General features: G+C 43.0%; 1 protein-coding gene across 3 annotated transcripts in view; it reads left to right on the forward strand.

The window, feature by feature from the left end:
• Nucleotides 1–2,980: 2,980 nt before the first annotated feature.
• XYLB (xylulokinase) overlaps nt 2,981–17,691 on the forward strand; it is an 87,051-nt gene continuing 72,340 nt past the window's right edge. Inside the window, exons 1-8 of one of the 3 annotated variants that reach the window (XM_075419827.1) lie at nt 2,981–3,120; nt 5,159–5,241; nt 6,141–6,210; nt 8,593–8,673; nt 10,434–10,520; nt 11,699–11,827; nt 13,101–13,166; nt 15,519–15,591. In XM_075419827.1, the coding sequence (XP_075275942.1) occupies nt 3,076–3,120; nt 5,159–5,241; nt 6,141–6,210; nt 8,593–8,673; nt 10,434–10,520; nt 11,699–11,827; nt 13,101–13,166; nt 15,519–15,591 (634 nt within the window). In that variant the 5' untranslated portion in view covers nt 2,981–3,075. The remainder of the gene's footprint in view (nt 3,121–5,158; nt 5,242–6,140; nt 6,211–8,592; nt 8,674–10,433; nt 10,521–11,698; nt 11,828–13,100; nt 13,167–15,518; nt 15,592–17,691) is intronic. The other 2 variants (XM_075419825.1, XM_075419826.1) reach the window with 2 other exon arrangements.

Raw genomic sequence — 17,691 nt, forward strand, 5'->3', positions numbered from 1 at the left:
TCTGTACGTGGAGTGACTCTTACCTGTCCTTTTGTTTCTGCTGTGCCAACCTACGAGTGTGAAATACCTGTTTGGGGCTTAGAAATATTCGGCTGCCCTGCTACTCAAAATAACTAGTTAGATGCCCAAAATCTACTGCTGGAAGCGAAAGGATTGGTAGCTTTGTAGTTGCCCGTGGACTTCTGTTACTCCTGTGAAGGTGTGAGTGTTTTCACATCCTGTTAAATTACGTAGTATAAATCAGGATGGCTGTACTGCTGTCAATAGAGTAATCCTAGCTGATAACAAAAGTCTGGTCTGTCTGTTCTGTAGCTCGTTGGCATGTCTAAGATGCTGTTATGATAATGAAGCATGCTAGTTGGGCTGTCGCTGGTTTCGAAGGAGGTCACCTGTGTAAAGCTGAAGAATGCAGTTAAATCTAAGTTTATATCGGGGTGCAGATGGGGTCAGAGGCAGATATTGATACCTGAAGTGAGAATAAAAAGTGAAAAATCTCAATATGTAGGAATATGGAATACAGTTAAAATAATTTGTGTTTTGCAATGAATTGAAATGAACGTGCAATTGACGTTAACGTGACAGTGGGGGAAGAAAAAAAACATTAATTGACATACTAGTTATTACGTATCAAAACAGCTAAGGGCCTAGGAGAGCATGGAAGTATTGCTTCTCCATCAGGTCAGAAACTAGTTAATAGGAAAAGGGGAATAAACTCGCTTTTCCCTTTACCCTGCTCTGTGTGTCTAGAGTGATTAATCTGTGCTCTGCCTCAAGCTGTTAATCTGCAGTGGTGACATTTCAATTATAAACGGCATTTTGTCCGTCCCCTCTGGAAATTCTGGATTTGTCAGTGCTAAAGCATCACTAGTACATGACAGCAACTTCACTGATAACTGCACAACTAAACTTTGCTTGATTTCAAGAAACAATCGTGGAGGTTGTGGTAAGATCTGCCAGCAGAAAGAACAGCAGCAATGCACGTTTCCCATGCACAAACCACTAAATTTGAGACCACGCTACCTTGATGGAAGGATGGGCAACAGAGTGACTGCATAAGGCAATGATTCTCCAAAATTCCCTATTTTATCTAGAAAAACGTGAAGACTAAAAGTAGCAACATTAACATTCCCATTCTGTCCTTGAGTGGATTCTCCTGCCCTGTTGTCTTGTGCCTTTGTTCCTAATTTAAGGAGATCTGATAACACGAAGGTGGTGATTCCAGCCCCAACTTTTCTGTGCTATTTAAAGAAAAGTATTTCTTGCTATTCAGGACTATTACAGAATCACAGAATGTTCGGGGTTGGAAGGGACCTCTGTGGGTCATCTAGTCCAACCCTCCTGCCAAAGCAGGGTCACCTACAGTAGGTTGTAGAGGACCTTGTCCAGGCGGGTCTTGAATATCTCCAGAGAAGGAGACTCCACAACCTCCCTGGGCAGCCTGTTCCAGTGCTCCGTCACCCTCAGAGGGAAGAAGTTCTTCCTCATGTTCAGATGGAACTTCCTGTGCTTCAGTTTGTGCCCTTTGCCCCTTGTCCTGTCACTGGGCACCACTGAAAAGAGCTTGGCCCCATCCTCCTGACACCCACCCTTCAGATATTTGTAAGCATTTATAAGGTCCCCTCTCAGTCTTCTCTTCTTCAGGCTGAACAAGCCCAACAATTCTTCCAATCTGATTGCTGAAGAATATAATTGATTCTTACATCCTCATAAGATTGCTTTATTTATAAACTGTTGTTTCCTTTCTGCTAACTAATACCTCCTTTAAAAAAATTTAAAAATCCACTAATGTCTCTCTGTCTGAAGTCATTTATTATTCTTACAGCTTTCTGCAGAACCGACTTCAGTTTCTCTTCATTTCTGCGAGCGGTTCTATTTGGAAAATGGGAGCAGTTTGACTGTCAGCGGCCGTATCCGTTGCTTGTTTGTAGGAAACATGCAGCAAGTGAAAGGGCAGAGCAAGCCTCTCCTTGCCGGCTCACCAGCCAGGTTCTGCGATAATGGCAAAGCGGCCTCCACGCGTTATTTGATCCTTTGTTGTCTGGTAAGAGTTACACTAAGGAAACGGTTCTTGGTAACATTTTAAAAACTTCTGTTTCCTTCATGGCCTCTTGGTTAAGTGAGACCTTTGGTCAGGACAGGTCCATCCAGCCAGAGCTCCTTAGGGGCAGGGAAATTCCACCGCTGCTTGGTGGCCATCTGACTTAGAGATGACAAACTGGGTGACAGTTCCACGTACCTTTATTTTTAAAGGGACTGGTACTTCCACTTACTGCATCGGGATGTTTCCTGATTGCAAATTATTCAGGTGAATTTGCAGGATTAGACTCTAAAATGCAGGCCAACAATGCTATGCGCTTGAGGGGATTCCCACGTTGTAAATATTTTTCAGGCAACTTTAATTAAAACTCAGTTGTATTTAAAGATTTTGTTCTTGCATTTCTAACGCAGGTGCTCTCAATACAGAATATTCGAAGGTGATATGATAGAGTAAGATTGGTTTAAAAGTCAGCGTATTAGAATGTTTGTTTGCTTTGTAGGTTGAGTGTCTTCAGGATGAATGTTTTGAAGGTTTTTCTTTGCCATAATAACTAGAAATCGTAAAAGTATAGACCTGTGTGAGCCAGGGCTTTGAGAAGTCACTGGGAATATTTGAAATCACAGAATCACAGAATGTTCGGGGTTGGAAGGGACCTCTGTGGGTCATCTAGTCCAACCCCCCTGCCGAAGGTGTTTAAAATATTCAGTATATGACAAAATTCAGTAATATTTCATAGTTTAATGGCATTTCAGATGAAGTATTTGTACTGTTAGAACAGTGTAAGATCCTGGGTGCACAAAACCCCTCCGACTTCACTGCGGCCCCGCGGAGATCGCCTCGGCTGCGGGCAGCGGGGGTGTTCCAGCTGAGCCTTCTTCCCACGCAGCCGCGGCGGGCGATGCCCCACCGGGGCCGGGAGCGATGCGGGGCTCGGCTGCTGCCCCCGCTGCGCAGGGCCGGGCTGGCGGCTCCTGCCCGGGGGGGCCGGGCCTGCAGAGCGGGGTAAGGCCGAGGGCCGGGCCGGGCCCCGGCGCGCCATGGCCGCTCCCTGCTACCTGGGCTGGGATTTCAGCACGCAGCAGGTACCGGAGCCCCCTCCCCTCCCTCGGCCGGGGCCCGGCGGGGCAGCCCCGGGGCCTGCCCTGCGCGGAGCTCGGCTGGCGCCGCCGCCTCCGGGGCTCGGAAGCGCGGGGGGGGAGGCCCGGGCTGTCCCGCCATGGCGGCTCGCAGCCCCGCAGCGCCGGGAGGGGGACCGGGCCTTCCCCCTCGCCGCTTCTCCTCCGCGCAGCGCCGGTGGCGGTTTGCGGGGCTCCCTCACCCGCAGCGGGGCCGGGGCTCCAGGCGCGCTGGCAGCCGACCGGGGCCGCTGATGGCTCCCGGCGCTGCGGGTGTTGTAAGGCGTCCGTGAGGCGGGGGCTGGGCTCTCGGCGTGCCGCCTGCCCTTCGCCGGCGTGGAGCGGCCTCGGGTCGCGCCTGGGGAGCTGCAGGTCGGGTGTCAGGAAATGTTTCTTAGCCGGAGGAGTGGTCAGGCGTTGGGACAGGCTGCCCAGGGAGGTGGTGGAGTCACCAGCCCTGGAGGGGTTCAAAACCGTGTAGAGGTGGCACTTCGGGACCACGCATGGTGGTGTTGGGGTGACGGTTGGACTTGATGATCTTAGAGGTCTTTTCCAACCTTAATGGTTCTGTGGTTTCTGTAAGTGTGTCCTTCGCCCTTGCTGCTTGTCCCATCTCCTCTGCGCGTCCTGCCATGTCCCGCTCCCCGGCCCTGCGAGGGCCGTGTTCCATCCTGGGAAGGATCCTGCGGCCGTGCTCTGCGTGGAGACCCCTCTGCCCACAGCGCCGGGCGGGCTGGGAGCCGCAGTTCGCACCCGAATCCACCTTTTCCTGTGTCCTCATGCGAATCAAGATTAGCAGGAGTCTGAACCTGGATGCTCGGGTTGCTGCGTGAAATGTTGGTTTGTCGGCACCACCGGGCATTGCGAGACTGTGAATAGAAGCTCTGCCGAAGTAGTGCATAGGCCTGAAGATGCTTAAAATAGGTCGTGAGCATAAATCACTTCATTATGACTCCGCTGAAGTTTGGGAGCTGGAGAAGACACATCCAGGTTAGGTTGATCAAGTGCTTTCTAAGGGGGCGAGCTGCAAGCGGAAAGCCAATTAGGCTGCAGAGGGTCAGAGCCATTTTTAAGCTGGTGCAGGGCATCAGACTGGTGAGGAGTTGTGCCAGTGCATAAATAATGGCCCTGCATTAGTGTGGCTAAAATCGGGATGGCCTTGTTATTTGAATACTTTGAGACGACTTGGTCTTTGTAGTTTTTTTTTGTCTGTTACTTTAGCAGCTGTGTGCACTTTCTCCCTCGAAATACGTACAGAATGCAAGCAACCTTCTCACTTTTCTTCTAGGCTGTTCATGTATTTCTTCTGCACTAGGTGAATTTGAGTGAAGATAGAGGGGGAAAGTTTGTGGGACTCTTCTAGTTTGCGCTTAGAAGAAAGCTCAGCTTTATGGGGTTACCGTTTGGGACGTTGCTTTCCAGATGTTGCAGAAGCTCGGAATACACTTGTGTAATGCCCTCTGAGCTTTGCCAGGCTGGTGAAATTTGATTTACTCACCATGTGGGGAGTAGGGAATATCCTCAAGACATCCTAAGGGGCTGTTAGGTTCCTCAGTAAGATGAGGCAAAAAAAAAAAGGGGGGTGGGAGGAAGGGGGGGGGGAGCATATGGCATCTTTGATCTAAGATACTGTATTCTTTGGAGAAACCAGAAAAATTGGTTACCATGATGCAAGCTACAAATCTGGTAATTTGTGTGCTGTTCTTTAGCATATGCCTGTATCTCGAGCTGGTACAATTAAGGAGAGAGAAAATGGTGGGGGCGGGGGGGGGGGGATGGATACAGGGAAATGCAAGCAGAGAAATATACATGTTGCTGAATAGGTGGCATGCTGGAAATTTACATAATAACTTGTTTAGTGTAAAACTGTGTCCATACTTTCAGTGAATTGTATGGGTTCGGGTGATTTTTCCCATTTCATCTGTGAGAATTGAATTATAAGTAAGCTATCAGTGCTATTTAATTTTTGTTAGTTTTTGTTAACATCCTGTTTTATATCTTCTAGCTGAAAGTCATTGCTATTGATGAACAGCTGAGAGTCATTTATGAGGATAATGTTCATTTTGATAAAGACCTTCCAGAATTTAAGTAAGGCCTTTTATATTTTACTTGGATAATATAATTTAGAACTTTGGGGATCAGGGTGGGAGGCCTGTTGCCTTATTTTGTCTCACTGATAAGTGTGGAGCATGGAAAAAGTTCATGCTATGTTCTTATTTCATACTTGGCAAGGGTATAGTATATATTCTTTCTTTCCTTGGTATATAAATATGGCAAGAACTTCCAACAGAAAATAAATAAATGAAAAAATCTACCCCAAAGTATTATGTATAAATAAGCCTTTTTTTTTCTTTTGGGACTTCGGACTTGTGGACATCACTGCTTCTTTTTTGGGCACAGATATGAGCACCACCTTTGTGTCAGGGTGGAATGCTGTGATAACAGCAAGTAAATTGCATGAGGGGAACTTTTAAAAGGCATTTGGAGACAAATTCAGTGGTTCCAAGTCTCACCACAGGATGTAGGATGACAGTATTTGTTTACTTCAGTTAATAGACTAGAATTTACAAATGTCATCCTCCGTGGTCACAAGTTTCAATGAAGTACATTTATTTACTTGATGGCTTAACAGCAAAAATTGAATTTCATCTTCTAGATACAAGCCACTAATGGTGACAGTTAGGAAACTCAGAAATAACTATGAATTACATGGAGCCAATGAGCAGTAGCAGCATTGGAGTCCATCACAGACCTTACTTCAAGATCAGAGATTTTCCCGCAAATTATTTCCTTTGCAGTTGGGTCAAATATCTCTTATGTCACCTCCTAGGAGCTGGCTTTTACTTTTTCAGGTTTCAAACACTGATTGTATCCTTGCTTGTAACATAAAAGCATTACAAACTGTCTTTGGTTATTAATAAACTTGAAGAACTTGATGGGGAAAAAAATCACTGAATTTACCAAGAGAAAATACTGTTTTTCTGTAGGACTCAAGGTGGAGTCTATATTCACAGTGACAGACTGACAGTCACTTCTCCTGTGCTAATGTGGGTCAAGGTATGAACTTTATATAGTTCAGCTTCTTCCTGGCTGTTACTGAAATGGAAATGTATTCCAAGCAATCGTGAAACTGATCAGTCAAATCAGCCTGGTCCTTTGGCTTGTTTTCTGTTTCTTTGAAGTGTTATTCTGTGTCTTTGGTGTGTAAATATTAATGTTATCAACAAACATGGTGGAAGTCACTAACATTCTGAGGGTTTTCTGTTTGTTTCTTCACTCTCTACTACTATAGTGTTGTATGTCTCAAATTCTTTCCTGACTTTCCCTCATTTGGAAAAATGACTATCTTTTTCCTCATCTTGTTGTTTCTTATACAAAAGGGGCAGCTGTTGCATTGCCTAGCTTAAATCTGTGGGTTTTTAGCATCCAGGTTACTTGCACTATTTTTTTAGAATAACCTTCGTTAACCAATTGATGTCTCAGCTGGTAAGTGGTTAAAGAACAATTTATTCAGTGATTCCCAGTCACTGTGACTGGAGTTTATTTTGAAATACAACATTCTTTTCTATTTTAAAAGAAGGCCTTCCTTGCTTCTGTGCAGATTCTGCAACACTTGCTCTCACATGGTACTATGTAAATTTGTCTTACTAGTGTGATTTGAATAGTTGAGGTATTTGAAAGGTCACAGAACCCCCATCTGGTGATCCACAGTAGTTTGCAAAGATTTGGTAAATTGGTGAGTGGTGTTCCTGAGGGACTGATATTGGGATTGGCACAGTTTAATGTCTTTGTCAGCGACGTGGACAGCGGGATCGAGTGCACCCTCAGCACGTTTGCCAGTGACACCAGGCTGCGTGGTGCGGTCGACATGCTGGAGGGAAGCGACGTCATCCAGAGGGAGCTGGACAGGCTGGAGAGATGAGCCTGCGCGAACCTCATGAGGTTCAACAAGGCCAAGTGCAAGGTCCTGCCCATGGGTCGGGGCAATCCCAAAGCACAAATACAGGCTTAGGGGATGAAGGGATTCAGAGCAGCCCTGAGGAGAAGGACTTGGGGGTGCTGGGCGACGAGAAGCTGAATGTGACCTGGCAGCATGTGCTCACAGCCCAAAAGGCCAACCGTACCCTGGGCTGCATCCCCAGCAGCGTGGGCACAGGGCGAGGGAGGGGATTCTGCCCCTCTGCCCCGCTCTGGTGAGACCCCCCCAAGAGTCCTGCATCCAGCTCTGGAGCCCTCAGCACAGGACAGACCTGGACCTGTTGGAGCGAGGCCAGAGGAGGCCACAGAAATGATCTGAGGGCTGGAACCCCTCTGCTGTGAGGAAAGGCTGGGGGAGCTGGGGCTGTTCAGCCTGGAGGAGAGAAGGCTCTGAGGAGACCTTACAGCAGCCTGCCAGTACCTGAAGGGGCCTGCGAGAGAGCTGGAGAGGGACTTTCTGTAACGGCCTCTAGTGATAGGACAAGGGGTAGTAGCTTTAAACTGAAAGAGGGTAGATTTAGATTAGATATGAGGAAGAAAGTCTTTACTCTGAGGGTGGTGAGGCCCTGGCCCAGGTTGCCCAGAGAAGCTGTGGCTGCCCCCTCCCTGGCAGTGTTCAAGGCCAGGTTGGAAGGGGCTTTGAGCACCCTGGTCTGGTGCAAGGTGTCCCTGCCCATGGCAGGGGAGTTAGAACTACATGAGCTATAAGGTCCCTTCCAACCCGAACCATTCTATGATTCTGTGAATTTGCTTGCAGTTGGTCTTTTGAACCATAATAAACAGGAACAGTTGTAATTATTATATTAATAATATGATGATATGTATATATATGATATTTCTTGGGATTTTTGAAGTCTTGCAGTGGTCCATTTATCAAGGTAATCTGGTAAATGCTGATCTGAATGAGACTATGTAAATATAGATTAATTTTTGGTTTTAAACTTCAGGAAAATGTGACGAGAACAAAATTAACATAGGTGCTTAAAGTGCTAAAATTCAGTTGTATCAGCTTTATATTAGACTCTGTATTAAGGATACCTAACATCTTGTAGGATGGGGTGCAGGGTGCACCCTGTTATGATTTCATAGATTTCCAAAAGTAAGAACAGAAAAAAATTATCCTCCTTTGTGTCTGGCACTCTTTAAAGTGGCTTTTTAATGACTTGGAATTCTTAACTCTTGCCTCTTATTTAGGTTTCAAAGAATGGATCTTTGTGATTCAGCTTGTTTAAAGATCTTTTTTTTCCCCTGTGTGATTCAACTTTTCTTTTATGGACTCTTACTTAGTAAATTAATTTATGCAGCTTCTTGAGAAGTCCATAGTCATTAGCTAATTTTTCATTATCTGCCAATGAACTCTTATCAGTGATGACATGAATTTACTGTTTAATTCCAGAGATTGTGAGTATGCATAATTTGATAGCTCGTTACAGTCATTCTTGATTCTGTTTGTTCTTGTAGGCTCTGGATATGATTTTGGAAAAGATGAAGTCTTCAGGCTTTAACTTCTCTCAAGTCAGAGCTTTGTCTGGTGCTGGCCAGGTTAGTTTACAAAGAAAAAACTCAGTCTTACTGTATGTCTTTAACAGAGTATAAAATATAAGGATAAATTTCATTTAAATAATTGTATTGGAGAAGACCATGATGACATCAGGTAAGACCAAAGCTTTATATAAGCATCTGCTAAAAAAAATGTTCCTCAGGGGAACTTAAAACCTGAAGCACACAAAGAAGTAACTAGAAGGTAGTGGGAGTGGAGGAAGAGGTTTATAGTGCAGTTGTTTAGATCAGTATAGTGCATAACTAGGTGGTTTCCTGTTATTTAAATTCTTTGTACTTACAGATTCTGAAATGACTGGGGTCAGCTTGAATTTCAGCGTATACAGGTGTGTGTGGGAATGGGATGAAAAAAGTTGTGAGGAGCCCAGCTTGCTGAAGGCAAGGTACCATCCTGCTGAGCACAGTTTTTGTTGACTAGGATACTCATCTGCCTAAGAACAACAAAGAACAAATTATGAGTGTCTTTGGTGCAGAAATGACAAAGATGTTGCCTTCATTTAGTCTGTAGTGCCTAATGCCTTTTTTCTGAGGTTTATAAAACCCATCCTGACATTTAGGCCATCAGCCAGTCTCCTAGTACTCTGGTGAAACAGAGAAGTCTTTTACAACTTTCACAGATGATATTCAGGGTGAGGACAGCACCAAAGCGATAGCTAATTCTGATGCATGAGGTTTAGGTTATTCATCTTGATGTATCTGGGACTAATTAATCGAAACTCTTGCTTTGATCTCCATGTTTCGTTGAGTTCAGTTGAAAGTCTGAGCAGTGTCTGAAAATCATGGCCGCTATCAAGGCTCTGTTATGAATTCTTCAGTAGAACAGAAGTTAGGGACTGCCAAGTAACCCCAGCTTACTCAAGTGAGAAAAGGAAGTGCACTTCCAGTTTGCCTGTATTCCCTTCATTTTACCCGTCCTCCAGCAAGCTGGGGATATCAACTTGGTGCTATATTCAGATTCTTTCAGGTAGAACAGATTTCATTTAGTTACCCCCTTCCAACCCACATTGTGTCACCCTCTTCTCTTTGAAGAACCTTGTGTTTATGCTGCAGATCACTGTGGAGGTGCACTGATGCGCCAGTGTTTGTCCTAAAGAAGGGAAAAACTTGGTCTCGATCATCTGCTGAACTGGCAGAGCGAAGTGAAGTAGATTATATGACACTGGTCAAGCTCTCTGTGCCCAGGGGTTCTGTGTGCACTTGGTGTCGTCAAAACTGTTAGTGGGTCACTGGATGGTGCTTTGCAGTCTGCCTAGGGTGTCCTCCAGGTGCCTAACTAGAGATGCCTGGCTTGAGGAAGCCGCCTGGGAGATGGAGCTAGATAACCTTCTCGATATTATGCAGTCTGTTAGTCACGACTGGGGCAGGCACGTAACTGAAGAATCTGGGGACTGTGCTGAGACAGCACAGAACTAACAGTCTTGACTGTGGAGCCCTGGCTGCAGCTCAAAGAGCCCTCAATGAAGTATCTAATGCCATGGATCAGCAGTGTAATGATAGTTCCCACTAGAAGTTACTGTAGTTCAAGATCATCATTGTCTCTTGGCTCTTACATTTTCTGGTTTAATATATGTTCTTCTCAATCTTAGAGAGTCTTTTAGTGAGGCACTTGATTTGAAAAGGTGCTTTTTTTGTTTCTAGTTTGGAGAGAGTTCTCTGTCCCTTAGAGTTTGAAACTCAGATCAGGATATGAACTTTGTGGCGTGGGAGGGCATCTCCAACTTCTCGTTCTATACTTTCTACAGCAACATGGGAGTGTGTACTGGAAAAAAGGAAGCATCCAAATTTTAAAGAATGCACCATCCGAACTGCCTTTGCATCAGTCACTGAAGGTAACGTGCATAGAAGAGCTCTGAAGGGAGAGCTACGCTGCCCTTTTTCTGATCCTTACACATTGCTTTTCTCCTTGCAAACCTTTCCTCTTGTTTGGTTGAGTGAAATATACTGCTTATTCCTTCTACTCCAGGGCTTTTGACATTTCCCTTTCTCCTGAGTGACAGTATACACTGCTTTAAAAGCTTACAGGTGCCAGTGGCTGTCCCAGAATCTTTCTGTGTTGGAGTAACAGCCTATTTCTTTAACAAAACGTAATGTTTTTGTAAAAAACAGGTAAATAGTTTACATTTTTTTATATATTAACTAGAAATTGTGGTGAAAAATACTACCATATCTGAGTTTCATTGCAGTGCTTGTGATTTCATTAGGAAATATAAAAAAAAAAAACCCCAAAAAACAGTTTACACTTTTGAAAGGATGGAAGTGTAATGCTGTGTGTACACAAACTCATAACAAGTACGTTGTTGAACCTCAACATTTTGTGTGTGTGTGGTTGGTAAGTTTTGAAGATAGACTTGACAAATCTTTATTTAAAAAGAAAAGTTGGGAGGAACCAGCTTTTCTCTTGAAGACCGTTAGCTTCCTTACTTCCTTACATCAGAAAGGACAGCTGTATGTAGAAAGGGAGACATTTGTGTAACTGATCTGTTAAGTGGTTAATTTTGGAAATACTTCGCCTGTGCAAAACCCATGGAAATGGAGTTAAAATGCTCTCTGGTGATGTACTAAGCCTCAGATGCATTTCCAAATGGTTTTGCCAGTCAATAAAGAGAAGTCTGTTAGTAGAGCTGTGGAAAGATCATCTGATTGTTGAGAGAGGAGTTCCAGAAAGTGGGGTTGAACTTGCATAAAAGGGCCTGGGGCTTTGGCTACCAAAGGAGTGTCCTGAGACCTCGTGCTGCAGGGTACGTGAAGTGCATATCATGCTGCAGTTTGCGTCACGTAGCAGCAGCAGAAGCCTGTTGCTTCCCTCTGGTGTGAAGTTTGGGTTAAACTTTTCATCACTGACCAACGTGCTGCCCAATACCCGCTTTCTGTAATTACCAAGAGGAGACCAGAAGGTACGTCAGAGAACTGAACTGTGAGCTGGTACGTAGGTCTGCTCTGTTGCTATTACTGTAGCAGGGGCTTCTTAGAGATCAGACTTAGTAATAAAGGATATTGTTCGTTGCAGGCTTGTTTTTCTGTCAGTGCCAGCCCCATCTGGATGGATTCTAGCACAGCTTCCCAGTGCAGCGCCCTGGAGAAAGCCGTGGGGGGAGCGCAGCGCCTAGCAAGTATCACTGGTTCTCGAGCCTACGAGGTAAGGAACAGGTGGGAAGAAAGTCCTCAGCAGAGTCTTGTGAGAGAAACAATTCTGCCGTTGCAGTGGTACCACAGCAGATAATGATCAGCCATTAACTATGAAGGAGAGAGTTTTTGAAGAAGCTCCATACTGTGCTTTGCAGTAGACTCACAAAGGAAGATGTGGAAATTTTAAAGTGAAACTAGGCAAAGGCTGCAAATTTTGCTGCAGGAAGCAGCTGGGGTGAGCTGTTGCATTTGGCCAGTGGTTCTGAAATACAGTGTTTGGTGGCCATGCTTGCAGTCTCGGGGCCTGGTTCTCTCCCGAGAGCTCCTGTGCAGCCACATTTCCATTGGGATGGCAATCCAGTTTGTGTTACAGGCTTACTTGGGGTTATGACCCCCCTGTTTGTGGATCATTGCTCTAGGTTACTCCTACAATTAAAAGATTGGCCTTTTCATGTTCCCTGAAGGCCAACAAGCAGCTGTTGACCTCAGCAAAGTGAGTTTTAGAAGTTCGGCGCACTACAAGAGAGTACTCTTGTCACTTTTCTCCGCTTCCTCCCCCTTCCCTCTCTCGTAAATGTGACAGGGAGTTATTGTGTGGGAGCGGGGCTGCCCTCCGGGCACCTCAGCGCCTGGCTGCTCTTGCTGTTGGTTCAACAGAAGAAGGCTCTAACCTCCCCAATCGCTGATTCTGTTTTTGAATCATTGTGCAAGGTTTATGGCCAGCGTTGAAATCAGACTTTGCGTACCACTGACAGTTTATTTTTAACTTGCTAAAGGTTAAGGTTTCGGTGTTAGAAGTCTTTTGTTATTTCATACAATAAGTGGATGAAAAATAATTATTCTTACAGCTATTATTAGCCTGTGCTGGGCTTGCTTCTTTGAGTATGAAACTTCCTGCTCTGCTCCCAGTTCACCTGCCTTGGAGAAGAGCATAGATTGGGTAGCCTAAACCTTTTCAAGGATTTGAAGGCAGCACTTGAATTGTCCTGGTTCCTGTGCACAGAATAAGTGTGATTCATTCCATTGAATTGTCATTTCTGAAATGTAAATTATGGATAGTAATGCTTTCTCACATGCTTTTTTTCAAAAGGTGAGCAAAATTCTCATAATGAGGCTATGTGTTAATGCCTGTTCAGGGCAGATTGCCTGCTGTGCACTGACTTTCATTGTGCATCAGGCAAATTAAATATCCAAAGTGCAATGTACTGAACTCATTACACAGAGTTAATGATTATTGACTCCATTTAAGGTTGTGTTTCTAAGCATTTGCATTTCTTTCTCAGCGTTTTACAGGAAACCAGATAGCAAAGATTTACAGCCAGAATCCTGAGGTCTACATGCAAACAGAGGTTGGCACAACTTCAGTACGCTTATTGGAAAACACAGTTGAAAATCTTTTAAAAATAGTTTCATGGGGATGTCAGACTTTTTAGCTAAAGAGTGTTTTGATTCTTGTGTTTGGTTTTAAGATTAAAATTGAAAATTTGATTGTTTTAGTTTTGCTTTGTTAAGTTATTACTCATTGGGCAGATAGAACAGATGGTCAATTTTTATCTTGAATGTTACACTTAACACGGTGGGCTCCGTTGGATCACACCTTTGTGGAAGAAATTTTAGAGAACAGACTTTCATTTGGGTGGTAATAAATTGTATGTACTACAGTTTGAATACAAGGGGATAATTAAGCACGCAGGTGAAATTTTCACGCTTAGAACTGTCCATTTGCTTGCAGAAATGTGCTTGCTCTGCTGGCATTCTTGTAAATGTGCGTAAGAAAAAAACTGCAATTGATTGTAGACTTTTTTCGTAACTTTTCCCTTGAGGAGCTACTTTGATTCTATCTTGCAAATAAATTCCATTGTGTAGTTGGTTTCCTCCTGATTTTTAATTTTCAGAAATCAGCTTGTAGTTACATCATTGTTTCAGTTTGTTGAGTCTGCATCTAGCTGTGACTGAAATGCCATGGTTTGAAGCGAGGTGAAAACTCCATGCAAATCTGATGTAAATGAGAGAAGGGCTCCTGTCCTGTGATTAGAATATGCCAAACATCCAGACGAGTGAAGTCAGGATGCTCGTGCTTTGGTGCTACTGCAGTTCTTAATAATATTGATCATAATTTTTTTGTGGTTTTTAAAATCTGACCCCTTGGGGACTTCATGGGGAAGTGAGTTGCTAAGTTGACCGTGTATTTAGTGGGAGAATACTTCTTTTTTCTCATTTTTTCTTTCCAAGTACATGTTCTACAACCTTTATGCTAGTAAGCTGTGGGGTGAAACAGAGCACTAATACAGTCTGATCATAAGCTGAAGACTAAATTTGGAGAAAAATGCATTAGTGGAGGGGAAGCAGGTCCATGGGACCGAGTAGTAGTCAGACCAAGCTCAGACTTTGAGGGCTGGTTGCATTGATGGCACCTTTTAGCAGTAAAAGATATGCAAGATGTTTTGTTCAAGCACGAAATATCTCTATGCCAGAGTTGCTCTTGGGGACCCTTGAGAAGCGCTTAGCAGCTTGCAGTCTCAATGACACGTGGAAGGTGGCTGTTCATCCTTCTCTAGGTCAGCTTGCTAAACTGGCTGATTCACAGTTTAACTTCATCCTTTTCCTTCCATTTCAGGCAGCTAGTGCCCACTGGGGCACCGCAGAAGGTAGGCTTTCATTATCTAAGCACGATGTGATATGTTCTTGGGGAGAGACGCATGAAGAACAAGTGCATCGTTAAGTTTCCTGGCCATTATAACCACCTCTTAGAGCTCTGGCTGTAGGCCGTCTTTGAATGCGGTGTGAAGCAGTGGTTTTGTGATCATTAATAAAAAATCTGTCACTGCTTGCTCACTCCGCCAGTAGAGACTTGATTCTGATTAGTTATTGGGTGACAATCATATTTCTTCTGAATTAGTTGGAGCACACAAGAAGAAATTTGTCAGCTTTTATGCCAGCTTCTTGGGAACAGGGAATATTTGATCCTGCAGAAAGCTTGGCGGTAGCTGGTTAACTTGGTAGCTTTTCTAGCAGATCTGTAGTGGAGGCAAGTTTGAGTTAGATCAGTGCTTTGTGTCATGTGGCTGGGGCATTTCTGGGCCAGTACTAGAAGCCTTACGGCCGGATTTAATGCATTGTTGGAGCATACCCTGAGGCAGAGCTGCAGGTATTGGTTCAGTGCAAAGCTGATTATTACCAGCTCCTGGGAGTAACTCCTGGGAGATCTGGCATCTCAGCTGGGAGGAAGGTAAGAGTTCACATAAAGGTGCTAGCAGAGCCTTGCCAGAGTTGCTCAAAAGGTTACAGCGCTGGGCTCTGCCTTGCCCAGTGCATTGCCCCCATCGTCAATGTGCAGGTGGTTTTGTTTTGTTTTTTTTTTCCTTGGTAAATGTTTTTCCTTGAAATGAGATTCTGTGATACACTGAAGTTGTGAATTAATTTGTGGTAACAGAGTATGCTAATACATTAGGTGTATTTTGCATGTTTCAGAATGCAAAGCTATGAACAGCTTTTGTCAGGGGGTTACTTTCAGATTGATACCTGCTGTATTACTCAGACAGTAAGACAGAACTGAATAATCCTTCTAGGTGCATTTTTGTGTGCTTTCTGTGCCTAACGTTAAACACCTATTAACATTTTTCTGCTTCTGATTACTTAATTATTTACTTTTTTTGAAGTGAATACTTAGAGGACTCACTATCTCACACTTTTTCTTTCAGAGAATCTCTTTGGTTAGTAGTTTTGCAGCATCCCTTTTCCTAGGAGCTTATGCACCCATCGATTACAGTGATGGTAAGTGTGTGGGCTTTTCTCGTAGTAACATTTCAACAAGGATATTTTCTTTTGCATCCCCACCTTACATAAAAGGGGGACAAGGTCTCTGCTATTTTCAGTCTTCAGACTTTACTGACAAGTATATTAGATTTTAACCAGTTACTCCTTTTAATTTGTTGCTGCGCTTGATAGTGCTGTCAGCTGTGCTTATTTATCCCCATTTTACTGTGATTCCCATTTCTACAAAATGGATCCACAGAAAATATTCTTAAATGAAATTGTACCTTTTTTCATTACTTCGTGATGTATAAAGGAATGTTGAAATATCTATCTAAAAGCGTGAAAAAGTTGTGTATTTTTTAACTAGGCTTTGTAGTTCTGATATTTGTTCTTTGATTTGTCTGGTTTAGCTCTGGAGTTGCGCGGGATATGAACAAGATGTATGTTGTGATTGGTTTTCCCCCCACCTAACTGGAGTATGGATCTGCAACAAATATATCTTTTCAAAATGAACCAAAAAAAAAGCATAAACCAAGCAAAAGAATCCCAAACACAGTTAAAGAAATAATTTAACCTTTCATCTCTCTCTTTTCATCATAACAAAGACAAAGAAGTGACAAGGCTAGTGTCTCTCTTTTCTGTTGTGTGTTATCTCAGTTATCCAGCTTTTAAAAGGCAATTTTAAATGGCAATTATGAAGGAAACTGTTTTCCTGGGAGCTGTGCTGTTATTTTTAAATAGCGTTTTTGATTCCTGCTCTGAAACTAAGAGAAAATATATTTCAGAGCTGAAGGGTTAGATAACAGGTCTCTCTAAGGATTTTTTGCATTATAGAGCCGTAGTTGACACCCATATGTTAAGAGTAACTCATTTGTTCTCCTTTGTTGTTCCATCAAAGCTCATAGGAAAAGGCAAGACACCTCAATTTTAGCTAATGGTCAACTTACTCAATATCAGATCTCCCAGTTGTACTTGAGACCTTAAAAATTGCAAGACAATCCATGCTTATTTTGCAGCAGTTGTGAGATTATCACATCTGTCTTCTGGCCCTGTTCTATTAGCCATATATTTTCACAGCTGAATTTCATTTTTTTCTGTATTATTGGCAACAATAACTCTGCGGAGATTTGCACTTTGCTCCTCAGTAGGCCCAAATACGGAGCACTTCAGCTGCTCAGCAAACCACAGAACTAGCTCTGAGTACTGCATTTCAAAGAGAGATGATGAGATCTTCAAGGTACTTTTTCTGATAAAGAAATATGCTGATTTTTTATTTTTCAATGAGAGTGAAGTGTTAATTTTGATTCAAATAGTTACAATTATAAACAGTAAAAAACCCCTTGGTATCAGGGTTGGTGGTTTGGTTTGGGTTTTTTTTAGTAAAATTACCTCTGCTTTTTGTACTTCCAAGCGAGTAGGGGAAAGCCGTGCTTCTTCAATTTCAGAACATGAAAATTTCAGTGTTTGATTGAAAACCAAAACATTTGAAACTAAAGAAAAAGAAAATTTGCTTCACTAGAAACTTTTCTTCGAAAATGTGTTGCATTTTTCAAACCCCCCTAAGGAGAGCCTGTTCTGTTACATCTGGATATTTACGGAACTTGAATAAATGTTATCTATTGTTCAGAGCATGTAAGATTATTAAATCTTTCTGTGAAAAAAGATGAGAAAACTAAGCGGGATGTTATAATTCTTTTTGCAAGACAAAAGATTTTTCGGCACTTTAAGCTATATTTTGTCTTACTCATTCCTTTCTTCTGTTAACATAATGAAAGAGAATTCTAATTCCAGTGATAAAATATAATTATAATGTGTACAGTAGTTATTTGGATCCAGCTGAAAAACTTGTTTTCTTGTCATTTATGATTTCTTGCAATTCACTTGATCTTTTACATTGCACCTGTATATGGTAGTTTAAAATGCATCCCTCAAAATAATGTTCAGATAATAGACCTATTCTTCATTTCTGTAGGTTTAACTTCAGGTCATATCATCTTTAAAAGACCCTGTCAAATTGTTTAGCTCTGCACAATAAGTTATCTCTCTAAATTTGCTGGTTATTGTAGGAAATCTGCTATTCAGTTTCAGGATTTCTTTTTTTTTTTTTCCTTTTTAAAG

The sequence above is a fragment of the Opisthocomus hoazin genome, chromosome 4 (genome assembly GCF_030867145.1).
Source record: "Opisthocomus hoazin isolate bOpiHoa1 chromosome 4, bOpiHoa1.hap1, whole genome shotgun sequence".
Lineage (NCBI taxonomy): Eukaryota > Metazoa > Chordata > Aves > Opisthocomiformes > Opisthocomidae > Opisthocomus > Opisthocomus hoazin.